The sequence below is a fragment of the Artibeus jamaicensis genome, unplaced genomic scaffold, assembly GCF_021234435.1.
Source record: "Artibeus jamaicensis isolate MK-2021 breed Jamaican fruit bat unplaced genomic scaffold, CSHL_Jam_final contig_923, whole genome shotgun sequence".
Lineage (NCBI taxonomy): Eukaryota > Metazoa > Chordata > Mammalia > Chiroptera > Phyllostomidae > Artibeus > Artibeus jamaicensis.
In genome coordinates, this window is record NW_026522014.1 from 2,934,023 (window position 1) to 2,955,181 (window position 21,159).

Sequence of the window (21,159 nt, forward strand, 5' to 3'; positions counted from 1 at the left end):
AAATTATTTTTATTAACTAAATGGCTTGTTTGCTTTATTTCCATTTTATTGATGCATATTTCAACCCAGTATTTATAAAGAACTTATAATGACACTTTTCCTTGGTTCTCTATTAATACCAGATTAAATACTTCAGTGATTTAGGTGATTAATGGGCAGTCCTCAAAATGACCTTAAACTAACTTAAATGGTGTACATCATATGGTGGAGGGCTTTAGAGCTGGAGAGGAAGGTTGGAAATCCAAATTTTTACACCATGGGGAAAAAACAAGGGAAAAAAAGGAGGTGCTTTGTGTGTTTAAGATTACCCACTGACTATACTGACCTCCTTGCAAAACCTACTAGCAGGTGTTTAGTCTACTGCTTGGTTTAATCACATTAGTGAAGATTATAAAGAAGCTTTAAAATCCCAAGGCTAGTGCTCAGTGCTAGAATTGTTCAGAGAGCATTCATGAGAAACTGACTGTTATAGGAGGTTAAAACAAACACACAGTTCACTCAGTAAGTTAAGAGCTGAGGGAAGGGTTGGCTAACACTGACTTGAAGCAAGCCCAGCAATCCAGGTGTCTGAACTCACTTTCTACCTTTTAGCAGGCAGAAGATGCCGGTGATCAATATTGAGGATCTGACAGAGAAGGACAAATTGAAGATGGAAGTTGATCAGCTCAAGAAAGAAGTGACACTGGAAAGAATGCTGGTAAACCTGTTTTCTTTTGTATTCTGTTTGTAACTGGAGATGCCATCGGATTTACCAGATCAGAGACCACTGAAGGAGTGCAGAATTTGCTGCCCCCAATTATGCTTTTCTGGCATAAGGATTATTTTAGTCTAATGATTTTTAAGAAGCAGCCAGGAAAGACTCTGAAAACCTGAACGATTTGCCCTTTTGTAAGAGACTTTTTGTACTTGTGTGAGGAAGATCTCAATCTGTGAGGGTGTCCCCCTCTTGTACGGGGAAGAAAAGGACCAAACCTCTGGGAAACTATTATTAAGGCAGAAGGTGGAAACTTAGGTCTGTCTCACAGCCTTGCACTTGTTCACTGTGCTTTGCCTGGGAACCTCTCACAGACCGCCCTCAACCCCACCCATCTTTCCTTTGCCTTTAGCTGGATATGGTATCCAAGGAGGCGTCTTGGGCCATTTATTGGAGTTCCTCAGTTTCCCTGGGTGTCTCCCATGTATACAGAAGGTATACACGTGATTAAACTTTTGTTTGTTCTGGTTTTTTTTTTTTTTTTATTTACTGTTGACCTGCTTTTTTATTGCAAGGGGTTTATCTCGAGCCAAGAGCCTACAAAGGTAGAAGAAAAATTATTTTTCCTGCGCCACACCATTCACTGGAGAGGCTCAATATAGTTAAAAATAAAGTGTGCAAGTAAAAGTTTAACAGGGATTAAGAAAATAATCACAATTACCTTTTGGTTTAGATTCTAAATCAAAGAACTGACAAATTATTTTCCATGGGCTAAATCCAGCCATTGCCTGTTTTTGTACAATCACCAAGCTAAAAATGTTTTATTTTTAGAGTTGTTAAAAAGAAAATTCAAAAGTGAAAAGAATATGAGACAGAGACCATATTTTAGCTAGGCAATAAAATAAAGAACAATTCATACTGGCCTTTTGTTTTTATCTTTCTAAACTGATAAGCTTCTCTTTATTTTAAAATTCTTTTTTTTTATGATTTTATTTATTTATCTTTAGAAAGGAAGGGAAGGAGAGAAACATCAATGTATGGTTTCTCTTGTGAGTCCCCCACTGGGCACTGGCCTGCAACCCAGGCATGTGCTCTGACTGGGAATCGAACCGAGATCATGTGCTTCACAGGCCCGTGTTCAATCCACTGAGCTACATCAGCAAGGGCAGTTTCTCTTTATCTGATGCAATACTTTGATGTTATTTAAATACTTTTACTCAAGGCCTCATCCCCTCTAGCACTGTCATGGCCAGTAATAAATGAGAACATTCTATTCCTTTGGAAATACAAATTAGTTCAAGCACATGAACTTAGGTTCCTCCCAAAAACATCTGACAGGTCTTGGAAATGGTCACCAAGAGTTCTCTGACATTAAAGGACATAAATGGCAAAGGTATAAAAGTTGCACCAAAGAAGCAGTGACTAAAGCTTGGAAAATGTAGATGTTTTAGGTTAGTTTGTTTTTGGAAAGTTAGTAGAAATGATAAATGATAAAAGCATATACTCCTTCACAAATGATAAAAGTATATTTTGTACGTCTTTTAAAAACATTTTATCAGGACATAGTAAAAAAAGGAGTGTATTATCTTCATACTTAGCTTAAAACTCTTACTCCCTATAAAATAGGAATTTTGACTTCTTTGATGTTTAAAATTGTCTCAAACTTTTCTGTTGCTCTTTCCACATAGGCAAAACATATTTTGCTGTAAAGATCAAATTAAATCTATAAACAGAAGAAAAGCTTAGCACACATACCAAAAAAGTTTAAATCTTTATAATTTGGGGAATTTAAAATATACTTTAGGGATAAAGGAGAGTTATTTTTTCTCCTTTAGTTGAAGCACTCAATGGCCATGTATTATTTATATACTCGGGATTGTGATTTTGTAAGCAATTTGGCTTTCTTCCTGTTTATTACTCACTTGTTGCATGTTCACCTGGCAATTTTCACTTTGAGTAAACTTTATATGCATCCCCCTGTGTCAGGTTTTGGGTTCCTTTTCCTATTATTCAATGTCTCCTTGCTCTTAGAAGTTAAATTTAATCTCAGACCGACAAACCGCACACAGACACACACAGCACACAACTTCGAGGTTCTGAACCCACAGCTCTGACATAGGATGGCTTAATGGCATTACAGTGTGGCTCAGTGGGTGGGCTCTGGAACCTGTCTCTGGTCCAGATAGACTCCACAGCTTTCTCCCTGTGAAACCACCTCACTGAAGTTGTCTAACTTACCACTTTCTCTGTTTCTTCTTCTGTAAAATGGGTACAGTAATAACATCTAATGCAGAGGGTAATGGGAGGAATAAATGGGATAATACAATGTGACTGCACATCTTTGTGCTCCAGGCCCTTAATGCAGCCAGTGTTGCTCTTGCTAGTTCATAGATGAAGTAACTAAACCTGGACTAAGATGTACTCATGGAGCTGGTCAGTGGGCAGGGCCGAAATTCAAACCTGCAGTGGCTGAATCTAGTGTCGATGCTTTCCACCAGACCATGTAATCCTGAATTAAACCATATATACTAACAAGAAGCCTTACTGACGTCAGTTTAAACACATGCACTCACATAGGACTTTAGGTGATTTATTGCTCTTTGTGTCCTGAGATCCTAGCCAGACACTGCCACCCTCCTGAATTAGGACAGCAATGTAAACCTCTGTCCCTGATATCTGGTAGGGGCCGAAAGAGCTGGTGTTTGGAAGAGGGGGAAAAGGGTGAATTTAAATCTCAATTTGGAATTTGGGGAAGAGAAAGAGTGAATCCAAATGACGGTATGTTTTAGAAGTGTTTACAAACTCCACATTTTATCCTATGAAGGAGCAACCTTACCAGTGCCTTGCTCCACTTAGAAATGATTTGTTCTAACATGAGTAATGTTTGCAGAGTTGTAATCTTAAGTTTTATGTCTAATGATGCTTGGAATTTGTATACAGAATTGCATAAAGATTTTATTAAAAAACAAAACAATACATTGGCTAGGTAACTCACAGAATGGTCACTTCATGGACTGCCAAAAATGAAAGTGTTTTTTTGTGTTAATGTCATGAATGATGCATTAAGTGAAAACAAAACAAGGTGAAAGTTAAACAAATGAATACTTTGTTCCCATATGCACCTATCAATGTACACCCCACACTTGAATTTACATATGTATAGAACACTGCCTCTCTCTGAAAGGTGTGTTAAATGGTACATTAGCAGGCTCTGGCTGAGTCCATTAAATTCCTAAAGCCTGACTCTTCATGAATTATTGCTCTAATAGTGAAGATGAGTGAGGAGCAAGCTCATAAACAAAACAAATGATTCAGTTCAGCAAATATTTATTTGCTGAGCACCAACTAAAGGCAGGCTCTTTTCTACATGCCTGGGGTACATGTGAACAAATCAGCCATGTTCCTCTGACCCTTTGGAACTCGTCTTCAAGTGCATTGTCATGATCAATCACTGTAGATGAGTTTAAGATGAAATTACATGTGAATACTTCTGAGATTCCCGGAGTGGTGATAAGCCTGGAATTTGACAATGATTCATTCCCTCCCACCTTGCTAGGCCACATGTTTGGAATGAGGAGAAATATGTAATTAATGTTCCCCCTGCTGACATCCTTGACTTGTGTTGCCAACTGTGTTCAGATCCCTGGATCCCGTCTCCTTTTAAGAAACTGAAGGCAGTGTCGGCTGGGAACCCTTAGCTGGAGTGTGGCCAATTCTTTATCCTTTGCTTGGAGATATTTAAAAGGACAGGGGAGGGAGCAGCTATTCCCTCTTGTCTTCTGAAAAGGACATATGCACGGGCAGAGAGCAGAACCACATTAAACAGATGGAACACAGAAAATGATTACAATAAGTGCATTCTTGGATTCTGCAGCCTTGTATGTTAAAAATTCAGCCTCCAACCCCAGCATTTTCTGCTTCCCAACATGCTCTCTATGCACCCAACATCCCAGACACAGACCTTGCAAAGTAAGTGGAACTCCTCCTCCAGTTCACTGGTGCCAAGGGGATTCCACCCCACACCCACTTCTACACCAAATGATTACAATCCAGAGTGAGCCGTCTCTCTCCTCTCCTTTCAGGTGTCCAAATGCTGTGAAGAAGTAAGGGATTATGTGGAAGAGAGATCCGGGGAGGATCCCCTAGTGAAGGGTGTCCCAGAGGACAAGAACCCCTTCAAGGAGCTGAAAGGAGGCTGTGTGATTTCCTAAAATTTAAGAAATATTCGGCATATCTTAAGCTTTAATGGCAATATTAATTGTTGGCCATGTATAATAATAATATTAAGCATTTACATAAATTTTTAAATTTCCAAATATAAACTTTTAATAAAAATTGAGATGTGATAATATGAAGTCTATGTTTTTTAAACATTTATTTAGTACAAGGTTTAAGACAAAATTGACAGTAAGTATTGATTGGGCCCTTTCTTTAACAATAATTGCTATGTTTTATGAATAAGTCTTTATTATATTGGTTGCCAGCAGATAGTTAATGTTTTATGTTTCTTCATTTCCCTTCCAACACTCCTAATATTCTACCTGGACATTTCATGGTTAGACTTATATTTTCCCAATCCTTCTCTCGCTTGCCGAATTAGGAAGGCTATTCTCTGATTCATGGAAGACTTACCTTTGCAGACTGTGTGTTCTGGAGATTTCTGTGGGTTTGTTTTCAGTTTCCCTTTCTCTCTCAACCCCCAGGCAGCAGTGGTGGTTTTGACATAACCTCCTCCTACATCCTCACAGCTCTAGTTGTCACCAGTGATGTCCCTTTTTCCCAGAATGCCAACTGGATTGAGGCTTTGGTCTCTGGTCACAGAGCACAGTGGATTTAACCAGCACCAGAAGAAAGATGAGGAGAAGCCAGAGAGTTCTGCTCTGGCACTTGACTGCCTAACTGACTTTAGATAAATTACTTAATTTTTCTGAATCTCAGTTTCTTCTACTGTGGGATAGGATGATAATGATACTATCCCTTTTTCATGGGGATTAACTATTATACTAGGGTGAGTATAGCACTTAGCATATTGCCTGGCACATAGTAACACCCAATAATTAATATTATCATTAGGAAAGGAACTAGACGAAATGTCCAGAATCCTTGAATAAGGTAAATGCTATTCCATCCGTCCTTTTTCTGTAGCAGTGTAAAGGCAAAATGATAGAAAAATAGCTATCATCTGCATCATCCTGCCCATAGGTTTCCTCCTGTCATCCTACTGAGTTTGCTTAAACCAGATTTCATTCCCTTTGTGCTGACGACCAATGCCTCTGCTTCTATAGCAAATGACAAGTGTTAACGACCCCAACAGGTAAACTATTTTTGTTGTTGGTGCTTCCTTGTTGCTCTCTCACAGGTACAGTGCTATTTTTAGATATCTGCGATCAAAAATGCTGATGGATTGCCATCCTTTTAAAAAGATAAGAATTATCTATTATTTGGTCTAGATGGGAATCTAAAGGTCTGTCGTCCCAAGTTTGGCTCCAAGCACTGTGTCCACCCACTCTGGCCACGGTAAATGCTCAACAGATGTATTGACTCTTGTGCATCACCTTCATTCTGGAATGATGAAAATCAAGGCTTAGAGGAGTGAACTGGTGAATTTTTTAGGTCTAGACTCTAGATCTCTGGCTGAACGGTTAGCAACACACTCTACTATATATCAGAAAAAGGCTTTGGGTATTAAAGATTTCCAGGATGTGCTACTGGAGTCTCATCTCTTTTTCTTTAAGAAAAGCTCTTTGTCCCCTTGTTTAAAATTACAAAAACCCTCTCTGGCCACCCTCCAGCTCTTGCTATTCCCACTTCATTTTTCTCCATTGTACCCATTGCCATCCAGTATACTATATGTTTTATTTATTTGTTTGTTTAATTGTGGTCTGTCTGTAGGGAGTTTCCATGTGCAATTTAGTGTTTATTAAGTGTCCCATATCTTATTTTCCCGATTAAAAAAATACAAAGTCTTACCTATGGAATTCAGTAACCTATATAGTCCTATCCCACACCTCCAGCTTTTGTTTTGGAGCCAGACAAGTTAAAACCCTGGCTCACCATCTTTCTGAATGAGGGCTTTGTACAAGTAAGTGCAACTCTTTGAACCTCAGTAATTTTTTTAAGTATGAAATGGGGGGTGCTTAGGATGAATTGTTACATGAATATTTAAAATCACCAGATCAACGACGAGCATATAGAAGAACACTTAATAAATGTCCTCTGTTACTATAAACCCTGTAGACTTCCTTTAGTCAACAAACTTAAATATGAAATAATCCCTTACATTCTGTCTCAGCTTCCCAGCTTCTAGGGTTCGGTCATACTAATCATGGCACCTGAAATGTCCCTGCACTCCCCCTCATTTCAGCCTTTTGAAATCCTATTTTTCTTCAGAGGCTTTAATAAAAACTATCTCCTTTGTCCCTTAACTTCATCCCAAGAGTACTGGATATCTCTCAAGTCATTTAACATTAATTCACTTTCTCTTATTATAATATGTATGGTTGTCTTCATTTCAATAATATATTGTAAATTCTCAGGACAGAAGTTCTGTTCATCTCTGAAACTGCCGTACCAACTAATAAGTTGTCTCTATAATCGAATTGACTTAATGTGTGTGATTATATTAAAAGGAGGCAAACAGTACTTTTTATACTGGATAATTCAGAATTCTTACTGGCTTATTAACTGAATCAATAGTAGAGTAAAATTCCTGGTGCTTCACAGTACAGATTAGCAGCAGGATTTTGAATAAGATAAAAATTGCAGGAAGGAAGCACAGAGAAAGATGGTCCAGGAAGAAGGAAATGAAATCATGACTGTCCCACAGCCAGTAGGTTAAATGGAATGAAGTAAAACTGTAGGGAAAAAACTACTCCAGGCATAGCCTTAGCATTTGGCTGTTTAACAAAATCTCCTGATATCAATAGTAAGAGTAAGTAAAGTATACATACTTACTATATCATTTGAGATGCTTGTATTTTCAGGGTATTTTGTATGCATAGGTGAGTTTACGTTTTAGTAAGAAAAACTCACTGTTGTTTTTATTTAGATTGATTGATGTTAGAAACATTTCAAAACAAGGCTAATGTCAAACTTCCTGAATTCCTAAAAGAAGGTGTTAACATGAGGGAAACAATAAACTGAGTAATGAGACTGACCAATTATGTTCAATGACGATTAAAGTCTTGTACGAACATACTTTAAAAGAAATCATTTTGATATAATGAATTATTAGTTTTTGAGGTAACCAGTGCATCAGAAACTGATCATCCCGTGACCTCCCATGATCTCCATTAGAAAAAAAATCTTATGCACCTGGTCACACGAAGTGAGTCAGTCTGTGAACACTCCCATGTGACAGTTATAATACATTGAACCAAATAGCAAGTGAACCAAGAGTGCATGAAATGTGTGTTCAGTGCTTTAAAGAAACCATCATTTTGATGGCCCAAACGGTCACCACTTACTTCATAAATTTTACAGGAGCATAATTTGGGAAGTAGCCTAATTTATTCACACTACCAAAAACAAAGGCAGAGGAAATGTATGTCCTAAAAGAATCACAGATAAAATAAGAACCATGGTCTTTTTTTGGTTCAAGTTAGTATAAGATCAACTTCAACATAATTGGCCTCAAATTTTTTTTTACAGTTTTCTTTTTATGGATTTTTAACAACATACTTCCTACATCAGAAAAATTATTTTTCCTTTTATTGCATTCCAAGGTAAATATTTCATGGTCTCTGCTCTTTTACACTTTAAAAATGAAAATAACCACATTGTTAATATTATTTTTATTAAACATATTTCTTCATTTTTTAAATTTTTCATGTAACCAATGACTGAAAATTTTTCAGTTACAGTTGACATACATATTATATTAGTTTCAGATGTACAACATAGAGAGTAGATCCATATAACTTATGAAGAGATCACCTCATTAAGTCTAGAACCTATCTGACACCATGCATAAATATTACAGTTGTACTGAATATATTCCCTATGCTGTTCTTTACATCCCCATGACTGTCATAACTGCAAATTTCTTTAAAACATTTGTTGAAAGATGGTAGAATAAAAAAAGTTCATTTCTGATTACACTTGTCATTTTCACTGCGGAATGGTTTGTGCACATATTGTTTCGCTTACTTTTATTAGTGCTAATATATAGAACATCTGAAAAATGCTAAAAGTACATTTGAATACAATTGATATGGATTTTTAAATTTGTTTATCCAAAGAATTTTGCTTATAAAATATTTCTGCAAGAATACACAAGAAATTGCTCACCATGGTTGCTCTCTGGGAGGTAAATTCTGTGCTTAGGAATAGGGGACTCATTTGTGTGTGTGCATGTGTGTGTGTGTGTTTAAGTGTTTTCATCATTTCACCATTGAAAACCAAACAACAAAGCTTTTTTTCAGAATTCTATGTGATCATGGGATTCAGCATTTCCCAATTTATCTGAGTTCAGTCCATTTACTTAAGTATAATATCAGCATGTGAATTATTTGATAAGAACAAAACCTCAAAAAAAGTACACATATGTATTTTATCTCTAATTTAAGTCTTGTAATACAAGGGAAGCAGTTAAAAAACCATTATGGATTTATAAATATTTTTCACCGCTTGCAACCAGAGATTTCACAGGAAAGAAATCTCCAGATCAAAATAATGCTGTTTTTATGATTTGGAACAGATATACTCACATTAATTTACTTAACCAACTTATTTAATTTGGACACTGAACTCCTTTAATTTACGCTACATTAACTACTTTCACTAATTCAATTAAGCTATTTTTAACCAACCTTTTAAATTTAAGCAATGGGAAATTAAAAAAAAAAAAAAACATTTGTTCTGGAAATGTGAGTTTTGTCTTGGCTCACTGCTTACTAACAGGGAAAAATCCAGCAGCTGATCTCACTCCTTTGAGTCTGGAAGATCCTGGAAGGTGTGGTATTTTTAACACAAAAAGAGAACCTCCTACCATTTTTTTTTTTGTGACAGTGAGTTATCAGATGTAGGTCTATAAATACAATTAGAAACAAAATATACCTTAGCTAACTCATCCCTCCCCTGTCCCATCACGTATTTTACAAATTAGAAAACCAAAATCCAGAAAACAATAAGCAACTTTTCCAACGATGGCCAGTGTCAGAGCCAGGACTAGAAGCCGGGAGCACTCAGCAAGTAGAACATTGTTTTTTGAACAAACAAAACCTCTGCTTGCAAAATGGGGAGCGGTTATGAATGTCTAAGGCTAACGACCCCGAAATAGTCAATTACTGCCTCCACTCTTAACTTGAATTTGACCCTGTAAAACAGCAGGTAACCCCTGGAGAGAAAAAGAAATAACTGACTGCTTGGGAAGGTATCTTACATTCATGCTTTATTTTTCTTCTACTCTTTTAAGCATCACTAACAAGGTTTTAGTTTACAGTCCAAGGGAAAGTTTATACTGCACGCAATCATTTTTCAGATCAGACACCCTTCCTGACCTTGCAAAGCAGCAGCTAGATGAACGTTGCTTTCTGGAAAGTGGAGAAACCAATGCTACATGAATCAGGAATTAAAGTTCTTGGTGTCAAGTGTCACCCAGATGTTGGCAGGTGGGGAGTGAAGAACATCTTTTGGGGGAGAACGTAAAGATTCCTTCTTTCTCTTCCCTGGCATCATCTGCCTATCCTCCAATCCTTACAAAACACTCTCCTGAAGGAAGAATAGAAACTCTGCTGTTGAGGAACCAGATGATAATTTAATGTCAGAAAAGGCCTCTGCAAGTTGTAAGTAGTATTCATAAGTTCCTGGACATTCAACATTCTGGTTGGCTAGACGTCTACAGTTGTGGAGCGTGTTTCTGAGATCACAGCTGTTTCATACTTCATCTGGAACTTCTCTTGTGTCCACGGTTCCCACAATAAATGTGTATCTAAATGGGGGAAAGTTACGTGCTGTATATTTTTGAAACTCTTGGAGAAGTGACGGGACTTTATTTCCTGCCGGGTAGTGTCCTCATTTTCTTTCTTCATAAACAAAACCCGGATATAACTTGGGAAAGGAAAAAAAGGGGGTGCACAAAAAGCAAAACTTTTGATATTTCTCCAGGGAAGTGGACTAGCGCAATTCCAAACTCTTGGGCCCCAGCCCAGCAGGTCCCCTGAGGGCGTGGCCGGGTCGGGAGCCGGGCTCTGGGCCAACATCCCCGCGGAGATCCGGCAGCGCTTTTCGGGGTCCTTGGACTGAACCCTCCCCGGGATGCCTGGGACAGGCCTCCGGGAGTTGTGGGGACTCGCGGCAGATCAGGAGTTTTAAGATCCCGGGACACTGGGCAGGGCTGGCGTAAGGGGCAGGTCCGGAGGCAGCTGAGAGCTCAGGACGCTGGGGACCCCCGCGCGGGGAGGCGGTCCCATCCTGCGCCCTCGGGGCGGGCCGGGTGCGCAGGCACAGAAGTTATTTTGGGACGCGCCCTGGTCTGCTGCATTTCCAGCCGCTCCACTTCCAGAGCTGTCCCTGGGCCCAGGTCTGGGGCAAAGATGCCGGCCCTGCACATCGAAGATTTGCCAGAAAAGGAAAAGCTGAAGATGGAAGTTGAACAACTTCGCAAAGAAGTGAAGTTGCAGAGACAACAGGTAAGTTGGCTATCCCAGAATATTTCCTTCTCTGAAATAAACCAGGGTCAGCTTTCCCTGGTTTGCTTCAGTAAAACAAATGATTGTTGTTGCTTTGTTTTGTTTTTGCCACTTCTCTTAAAGTAGGGCTTTGGGGGTGCCTGGGAACTGCCAGTTGGTATGGGAAATCATAGGAGGTGAAGGAGAGAGAGGTCTGATGAGTAATTTCAAGCCAAATGTCAGAACATCGGAGGAGCCCAGACCAGGGGAAACAGAGGAGAAATTTTGCCTGTTCTGACACAGTTGGTGTTAAAAACTCAAGCTGTAGGAAAAAGTAGCAGATGGCTATGTAGTTCCTTCATCGTTTTCATTATGGAAAGAACGGTACCTGAAACGTTTTTTAAAATCACAATTTAAACTCTTTTTTAAAAAAATTATTTATTTTCATTATTATTCAAGTACAATTGTCTCCATTCTCCCGCCACCACTTCCCCCCACCCCACCCACCCCATCTTCCACCCTCTACCATTTAAAGTCTTGAATTATAATACACCTAGTTTTAAATTTCACCACAGCTCTCCAGAGGGTTGTAATGAACAGTCCACTGGGGCTTGGAAGCGAAATATTGCAATTTCTGCATTTATTTGTTAACCTCATCCCGTTATAATTTCCAGTTTATGGTTTATAAGTAATAAATGAATAGAGCAGCATCTATTTATTCATAAACAATTATACATATACCGTGGTACATATGAACATTCTTTTTAGTGACCATGGTGAAAAATCATAGAGACCACCAAAGTGGGTTACAAATTACCCCAGTGTTCAGAAGTCTCCACCGAAATTTGTTGGAGGTTTTGTAATTTTTTACTTTACTTTCTTAGCAGTAATGGGGACTGTCATTTCTTCCTTTTTTCCTTTATCAGGCAACCTATAGTCCGGGAATGGGTTTTTGGATAGTTGTTGTTTTTTTTAATGGAAACAATCCAGTCCTTTCTCAATAGCGAGACAGTTAAAACTGATTTTATTACTCAGTGGTTTTAATACTGGAAAAATTAAGAGAAAACAATGGAAACGAAGCAGGTATAGTAAAAATGCTCACTTAACTTCCTGCTATAGTGATGGTCTGTTCAGGACAAAGTCTTATTACTCAGGATGTACATTTTGAGTGATGTTTAGAAGATGTAGGCTTTTTTGAGTTTTATTTTTGATCCATTTCTTTTCTCATATTTATTCTGTGACTTCCAAATCCTTACTCTTTCTAGATTTTGGAGTGCAAAATCCATGTTGAAAGTTATCGCAGCTTTAAAAATACTCCTGTGTTTAAAGGGAAAAAACAAAGTTGTGGAACCCAATGAACAGGCTGGTTTCTTGAAACTTTAAGGAAGCATCCACTCTGGGGCAGTGCCCCGCAGTAGAGCATGTGTTGACCACTTAGTGTTCTCATACAATGAACCTTAGAGGTTTCCTCTTAAACAGAGTTGCATTTGCTGAAGTAAAGTGTTATCTGCAGAGTTGGAATATCTTAATGTTTGTACGGCTATGCAAAACTCACAGGGGAAAAAGAAGACAAACATCTTCTAATTATTTAAAGCTTCAAATTAGAAATTGGGGAGGGCCTGGATGCAGCTGACTGAAAATGTCCTTCATTAGCAGGTCCTCCCTGCCAGTTCCTCGACGTGCAGGTCTAGGACACGCCCTGCTGGGTAGGCTTTCCAACTTCAGGAATTCCAACTGTCTGCCAGAGGGAGAGAAAATTTCACGGATAGCCTTAGGGGAAAGAGGGAGAGGCATTAAAGTACTACTTATAATATTCAAACATTTTATAATGCACTTCAAATTATAGAGTATTGGTGCTAGACAAACACTAAGGCTCTTAGAGATCATTTCACCCTCTCACTTTTAAGAATAAAAACAAACAAACAAAAAGCAAACCCTGACTCCCAGTGAGGCTAACCAGCTCCTCATTTGAGGCCCCAGAGCTAACAATAGGGCAGTTAATAAAACACAACGGATGGCCCAAGGCTGTTCCCCATTCTGTTGATCAGTTGTTCCTGTCTGAGCCATGTGCTCTGCTCAGGCCAAGGACACAAAATCCACAGGCTGGATTCTGGCTCCAGCTAATTGCTGTTCAAACATATCCTCTTGGTCCTGGAAGGAAATACAGCAGAGGAGTACTTTGGAGGTTACCAATCTCTTTGGAAACCTAGTGAAGAAGCCTTGTTAAGAACAGACACAATTTAGGGGAACTTGAATCTTACCCCTCAATTTCTCCAGGGCCACAGACCCCACATGGTGGATACTTGCATCACCGCTTCTGAGAATTCACTTAAAGCGCAGACACTCTGCAAGTCAGCAGTGAGGGAGAGTGTTACCTGAGAGAATGGCAGATGAGATTTTTTATTTTGCCACATTTTAAGCCAGATAATTGTATCCCCTAGTTTAAATTATAAATCAGTGGCTTCCGAGCTGGTATGCAAGGAGTCTTTTGGGGTGTGGGAGTAAAGTATTACAATTTCTATTTGGGGCTAGTTTAAAATCTCTACTTTTAGATAATTTCTAGGTTATGTTTTATGATTGTGCATGATGTATTGACACAGTAGTATCTGCGTATATAAGTAAACAATTATACATGTTTTGGGACACACACGCAAACGTGTTTTAGTGGGTCACCATCTAAACAGTTGAAGATTACTAATCTAGATTACCAGTTTAGTGCAAACATTTTTGCCTAGTTTTAACTGGTTTCCAGTGGAATTTGCTTGAGTTTTTTCTTCTAATTTCTTACTAGTAATGGATGTATCCATTAAGATACAAGTCCTTCTTTTTTTTACTCATTCTTACAACCTCTTTCCTAAGGATAGACTTTTTAAAGAAGTGGTTTAATCCTTTCTCCATTTCAGATAAAGTTTAAAATGATGACATACACACAAGAGCCTCAGATTAGCATAATAAGCCTCAATACATCTTTTCTTATGATCTTTGGTAAAAGAATTCTGAGCATTGAGACAGAATCGGACCCCTGGCAACTTCAGCCTTCCCAGAGTCCGACTTTCCCCACTGCTTCTATCACTCTGTGTAATTGCAGAGTGTGGCACACACCCTTAGTAGGTGAGAATTTTGGCAGGATACACCCCAAGACATCAGGGAATTTACTACTGTAACTGTTCATTGGCATGAGAAGTTGAAAGCATGGTCTGGTTTAGTTCCTAAAATATCACGGACACGTCATAACCGTGTTTTTGCAGAGGAAGGAAATTGTGGGAGGCACAAGTGGATAGAAATTGCTGAGGGTAATGTATTTAATACAGTGACTTTCAAACTTTGGGACCCTGACCATAGTTTAGAAACACATTTTACATAGATTGTACTATTTATTAAATTATATATATGCTCCATGCTGCGCTCTTAATATTTTTCAGCCTCGTTGTAAGTTCTGGTCATATCCGGTTACATTAATTTCACTAGAAGCTGGTGATGGAGTTTGAACAATGCTGACCTAATCCATTTTGTTTGCCCCTTGAGGTGTCTAAATGTTCTGAAGAAATAAAAAACTACATTGAAGAACGTTCTGGAGAGGACCCTCTGGTGAAAGGAATTCCAGAAGACAAGAACCCCTTTAAGGAAAAAGGCAGCTGCATTATTTCATAAATAACTCTGGGGAGAAACCTTATCCTCAGTGGAAGAACTAGCTTGTTTTTGTTTTCCGAAATAAAACCAACATACTTTTTAAAGAAGGAAAAGCTAAACGTAAAGCGGACTTTCTCAAGCACTTATATAGATATGGTTTTCTATTCTATAAAAGCTGTGTGCTTCTCATCTGTGCTCACTATCCACCCTTTTTAAAAGGGCGGAGAGTAGCAAATGTACAATTATGGAAATAAGGACATTACTTGTGCATGACTCACCTCTTTCAGTATATTGCTTGACGCCTCAAATAAAGTTTTATCTCTGGAAAATAAGTGTTGGCCATTTAAGAAAGCTTTTTTTTGCATTCACTTTTATATTTCTCCCCATAAGTGTTGAGTGGTTGGGACATGGACCAAAAGATGAGGTGTCTGATGAATCAGGTCTGCAATCCCATGTTCTCCACTTCAGGAGTTTGACATCGCTGAGTTCTGACTTCTGGGATGTTTTCCATCTAACATTAACTGTTGCGGAACTGAGACGGTGGAAGCCCCAGTGTTCGGAAGAGTCAGATGATCCGAGTCAGGAAGGAACCAGGCCAGACCACATGTGCATTAGCACTTCCTCAGTTTATCGCCACACAGATCTTGTTCAAAGTCTGGCTGCCTCGGTGGCCCTGGGAAAGTGAGGGGCCACCTCCTCACTGACAGCGACCAGGAGGAGTAGCCCTCGGGGCCAGCTCTGTATGTTAACCCCAGGGTTAGCATCTCCCACATGATTTCCAGGCCTCGGGCACAGAGACCCTCCAGTGGTGTGGTTTGGGCACTTGGCTCTGCTACCACTCCTGCCCGCCTTTTCCAGCGCGCCCAGGCCAACCGTGTGTCTTTTCCTTCTCTTCCAAAGGGACCAGTTACTCTTTTACCCATTTCTAAAATTAACTTGCTTTTATCCTCACTGACTTGTAGGAATTATTCATATATTCTGATTATTCATCCTTTGTCGTTAATAGGAGTTGCCAATACCTTTGCCCAATCTGAGGCTTAACTGTTGGCAGCGTGTCACAGCGGCAGTGGTTTTAGCCAGAGTTTGTGGTCTGCTCTAATCCTTTATGGAGGCACCTGCAGGTTGGACCTCAAAGAAAGGAACTTTTCTTTCTTTCTTTGAGAATTTCCCCCCTTTTTTCTGATTTTCAGGTGCGAATTGCTCCAATTTTGAACCAAAAGATAAGCAAAACCCTTGCAAATTAGCTTCAGTTCAAATGGGCTTAGTTACTAACTCGCCCTGTAGTTTTAAATGGGGAACCAGAAGCCCGGGTTTCTCCCTAATTAGGCCGTTTGCCTGCTTAGATGCACAGGTGCACCTCATCTGGCCAGAGAGGTGCCTGTGACCTCTAGCAGCTTCCTAAAATATATCAGCACCCTTGCTCCCAAACCACTCTCCTCTTTCCCTCTCTGCAAAAGAGCAGGATACCCTGGCATTTGAAAGAGCAGGTTATAGCAAACCAAGAGCAAAGACTATTTCCTTCAGTGTCCTGCCTTTTACCAAATGCCGACATCAATTGGAATTCCTGGGAGCCCCACGATAATTTTAGCCCAACGTAGGATCTACTCCAAGGTAAGTTTTAAGGACGGTAGAGGTAGTCCTGTTTCCTCCAACAGCTACAGAACAATTAGTATTTGGGATGCGTTGCCACTATTAGTCATTTAAAATTTAGGTGGCATGGGATTGCTGTACCTTAGTGCTTGTTGAGTTTTACTTGAATGAGCTGCTCCATTTCCTCCAGGTCATAAAGTTTCCTTCTGTTGCATGAGAAAACAAACATCAATTCCGGGTCCTGGTAAAGCAGATTAAATCATGTGCTTCCTTCATGGAGGGCCAGGTCAATATACATTTATCCCCTAACTCTTTGAGAATTGTGGATTACGAGGCTGCACCCTGAATCACCCACATTCAGCTCTCCATTCATGTGTATCTCCAAGTCCTAATCTTTGCTTTTCAAGGACTTTCCACTACATGACAAATTAGCCCACTTCTGGTTTTTCCTTACTAAACAGCCAATCTTCTAGGTGTTTCTACTAAAGCTAATTGTATTCATTTTCCTACTGTTTCATCATAGTAACTAGGCAAACCTATAGAGCATAATAAAATCCTTTTGATTTTCTGCTAAAACTATTAGATTGCATTAGGAAAAAAATGAAAAACATGGTCATTATACATTTGGATATATTATAAAAGTAACCTTTGATAAGTGGGAATTTAAGTACAATTTAAACCACGTATTTACTTTCTTCCTTGTATCTGATAAAAAATTACTGTGTTTTGTGCATTGAGACTTAGATTCTATGAACTTATTAAACTTTTTCTTTTTTATTATTTTAAATTTTTATGGTTTGCAACATTTAGCAAACATATTTTTAATTGTATTTTTTCCATTACCATTTATGCCCCTTATATTATACCCCGGCCGCTCTTTATTCGCCACACTGTTGTCCATGACCGTGAGTCCTTCCTTCTCCCTTTTTGCTGGATCCCTCCGCCCCCCGATCTACTCCCCCATAGCTGTCATGCTGCACTCACATTAAATTAGCAAAATTTGCTTTGCTCTTTCTAGTCAGAATCGACAGCACTTGGTATTTTAAGGAAGTTTATTTTGTGCGTTCCATGCAAACTGGTATCTCGTTATTGTCTAAATTTGCGTTTTCTTGATTTCCTGTGATATTTGCAGTCAGATTTTCCATGCACGTTTTGACCACCTGCACCCCATTTTACCCACCTCCAACTCCCTGCCTGTAGCAACCACCACTCTGTATCTACGAGTTTGGTTTTCACTTTTCTTTTTGCTCTGATCCCACAAATAAACCACACAGCATTTGTCTTTTTCTGTCTGACTTAATTGGCTTAGCATAATGCCTTCAAAGCCATTCATGTTGTTGCAATGGCACGATTCCTTCCTTTGGTTATGGCTGAATTTTGTATATAGACACACACACAACACACATGTCACATCACATTTTCTTTATCCCATCTATCAAGGGACGTTTAGGTTGTTTCCATATCTTTATTGTGGCAAATAATGCTGCAGTGGTCCTGGAGGGGCATTTATCTCTTCAAGTTAGTGTTTTTATTTTCTTCTCATGAATTCTCAGAAGTAGATCTGCTGCATCACCTGGCAGTTCTATTTTTAATTTTTTTGAGGAAACTTTGGTGCTGTTTTCTGTATTACTGCAGCAATTTATGTTCCTCCCAACAATGCGCAAAGATTCCATTTTCTCCAAATCCTCATTAACACTTGTTTCTTGTCCTTTTAGTTTTAGTCTTAAGAGCCATAATAGCATAATATATATTATAGTATGTAATATATAATATTATATGTAATGTTAATATAATATATAATATTAATATAGCTATAGCAGGTGGGATGTGATATCTCATTGTGGTTTTGATTTGCATTTCCTGGTGATTAGTGATATTAAGCACCTTTTTAATATACACATTTGCATTTACATCTACTTACATTTGTTTAAGGAAACATTGGAAGGTTATAAAGGAAACCGATAAAAATTGCCACCTGTTAGGGCCAATGTTGGGTATAACCAGGAAGGAAAGAATGAGATTGAGGTCTCTCATTGTATGTTTTTCTGTAAAGTTTTAATTTTTGGACCCTGGAAATATATTATCTGGTTTAAAAACTAAATCAATTTTAAAGTAAAAGACATAAGCTAGATTTATATTGCTATTTTTAGGTATTAGAGAGCAAGTTTATTTTGGTATTAATGTCCTATGAATCAGAAATCAGTTTATATAGTCGCCACAATTTGACTAGTAGTGTATTTTGAGCTGTTAGGTTTATCCTATGAAGTAAGACAAAGATGTTGAGTCAGTAGTAGCTATATTTCACTATTATTCCCTCTCACTGATCTTAAAGGATGAGAATCCTGGAGAAATAAGCCTCTGTTTCAAATATACCAGTCTAGGAAGCAGCAGCTGAGAAGGTGTCTGGCGGAACACAGAGGACTGGGATGGTGGCAGAAGGAAAGGGCTCTGGGGGTCCTCCTGTTAGGATGAGCCCTGGTACCCTCCTCTGTGCGTGGGGCTGTCCTCCTGGGAAGACCATTCAACAGCAAAAATACATGGAGCTCCCTGAATGTGCAAGGCACTCGTTAGTCTTAAAGGATATAGAGGAGGATTAGACAAAGTCCTTAACCCCATGGAATTTGTAGAAATGATAACTAATCAGATAGTATTTATTAATCAGAAATTGTTGAGTATATTATGATATATGTTAGTTTAAATAAGAAAGTATTTTTGTATTTTTTATGATGATGATGGTGGTGATAGCTTCTACATATGAAGTGCTTAATATTTGTCTGGCCCTGGAATAAGCTTTTTACTTAGATTATGTCTTTCAAGTCTCACAACACTTTATATATTGGTGAAATAACTTACATAAAGTCATATAGCTAGTGTAACTGGCAAAATGGAGACTGTGACTTACACACTCCGCAACGATACCTCTCTTGCAGAAGCCAACACACAGGCAGAGTTAAAAGAACTATTAGCTCACCAAATTTTTGAAGGGACTTTTGGCAGAGGTAACATAGGCAAGCTACGCTAGCCTCAGAAAGTTTGAGCCCTGGTGCATGAGAAAGAGCTTTGTAGTAGCTTATCTTAGTTATTTTTATTTGTTGCTTGGTTGATTTTCCATAATCACAGCCTGCTATAACAATTTTCACCTATTCCAAGTGGGTGAAGTTTGCTTTCTTAATAAAAATCATATCACAACTCTGAATTATTATAATACCAATGAACTTTAATAATACATCAAAGAGTTTTGCTCATTTGCTAAATAATAGAACCTCTCAGTTCCTTACCAGAATTTCATCTATTAGAAGCTACAGGAATGATGGTAGAATGCCTAGAAGAAATAAAGCAGACTCTGTAAGGACTTTCTTAAAAATATCAAAACTATTAAGTGACGGTCAGCCCTACAGAATTTCCTAAAGGTACTAAAAAATCTTTTCTAATAAGTGATTAAACTCAGTCTCTGTAGAAAGCTAAATGTTTTATCTAGTAAGTGTAGCCATAGGCTTTTGCTGTGTCATCTCAGCCTTTTCTTATAGTCAACCTGAGGCATGTGAAGTTAGTGGCCTGCACCACAGAGCCCGTTTGGGAATTAATGGGCCTGGTTATCTAGGCTATGAGTAGAATGCCTTAAATTCATGGAAAGTCCTCATGTATTGGCATTGATCACTACTTATCCATGAACACCTTCAAATCCCCTTCGGAAGTAATCAGATTAAGTAGAAATATACGAGAAACATATCTCTTCTCCAGAATCAGTGTATTCACTCAGACTTGCACAGGGCTGGTGCTTCGAGGGAACTAAAGGAAGGGAGTTGTGTTGCCTTACTGAGTGTTTTGAAATAGTGTGAAGAAAGTCTATGCATCTCAATGTAAGGGAGAAAGAATGAAGAGGAGAGAAACATTTAAACTCACATTAAACAATTTGAAAACATAATCTAAAAACTAATACTCATATAGTTCAGTGATTATTTAACATATTCAAAGGCCATTGTGGCTAAATGTTTCCTCTTTAGAACTAAAGTTAAATGTTGATGCCGAGCATCACAACATGGATGTGCCTGCTCTTTAATTGCCAATGTCCAGGCTTGCCCTTTCTCTTTTTTTCAAAAAATTAACCTTTGAAAAATTGTTTGCAATTGGGTTTTCAGCTGATTCATATATATATATATATATATATATATATATATATATATATATATGTAATTTTAATATAAAAGCAGATATAGAGTAGAATGGATTAATATTTATTCATATTTGGGTTCTTCAATTTGGGGCAGGGAAAAATTTAGACATTTACAAATCATTTGCTTTATTTTGATTCAACAACAGCCTGTGAACATGACGGTCTGTGGACAAGTCCAGCCAATATTTTCACTGGTTCCAGGAACTGGCAGTTGGAACAAACTGTAGTGACATTAATCAAGTCTGATTAATTAAGCCAATTTTGTGTACAAAGTGTAAGTGGATTAAGTGTTTGAGAAATGCAAGGGTAATAAGTGAACAAACAATTCAAATAAGACCAGGACATTTTCTACCTCTTTTTAATGGAAATATTTCATGGAAGGAAATACAGTGCCTTAAGTGAAAGAAAAGAATTCATGAAATACTATATTAAAAAGGAGAAATTTCACTTTCTGAGAGCAG

At 38.4% G+C, this 21,159-nt stretch overlaps 2 protein-coding genes across 3 annotated transcripts; both read left to right on the forward strand.

Moving 5' to 3' along the window:
• The first annotated feature begins 416 nt into the window (after positions 1-416).
• On the forward strand, positions 417-5,045 carry GNGT1 (G protein subunit gamma transducin 1). Of its 2 annotated transcripts, none has more exons than XM_037142773.2 (3): positions 417-501; positions 592-697; positions 4,777-5,045. In XM_037142773.2, the coding sequence occupies exons 2-3, from the start codon at positions 602-604 to the stop codon at positions 4,903-4,905; spliced, it is 225 nt and encodes a 74-aa protein (XP_036998668.1). In that variant the 5' UTR covers positions 417-501; positions 592-601; the 3' UTR covers positions 4,906-5,045. The 2 variants fall into 2 exon arrangements, with proteins under 2 accessions (XP_036998668.1, XP_036998669.1); XM_037142774.2 differs by having other exon boundaries at positions 421-501; positions 595-697.
• Positions 646-15,266, forward strand: GNG11 (G protein subunit gamma 11). Its single transcript, XM_037142775.2, has 3 exons — positions 646-697; positions 11,184-11,325; positions 14,830-15,266. The coding sequence occupies exons 2-3, from the start codon at positions 11,230-11,232 to the stop codon at positions 14,953-14,955; spliced, it is 222 nt and encodes a 73-aa protein (XP_036998670.1). The 5' UTR covers positions 646-697; positions 11,184-11,229; the 3' UTR covers positions 14,956-15,266.
• The last annotated feature ends 5,893 nt before the right edge of the window (positions 15,267-21,159 follow it).

Bases quoted from the DNA above. Each gene is read 5' to 3' on its own strand.
- GNG11 (XM_037142775.2), top strand. From the start codon at position 11,230: ATGCCGGCCCTGCACATCGAAGATTTGCCAGAAAAGGAAAAGCTGAAG. The intron at 11,326-14,829 runs GTAAGTTGGCTA...TTGCCCCTTGAG, and splicing joins TGAAGTTGCAGAGACAACAG to GTGTCTAAATGTTCTGAAGA.
- GNGT1 (XM_037142773.2), top strand. From the start codon at position 602: ATGCCGGTGATCAATATTGAGGATCTGACAGAGAAGGACAAATTGAAG. The intron at 698-4,776 runs GTAAACCTGTTT...CTCTCCTTTCAG, and splicing joins TGACACTGGAAAGAATGCTG to GTGTCCAAATGCTGTGAAGA.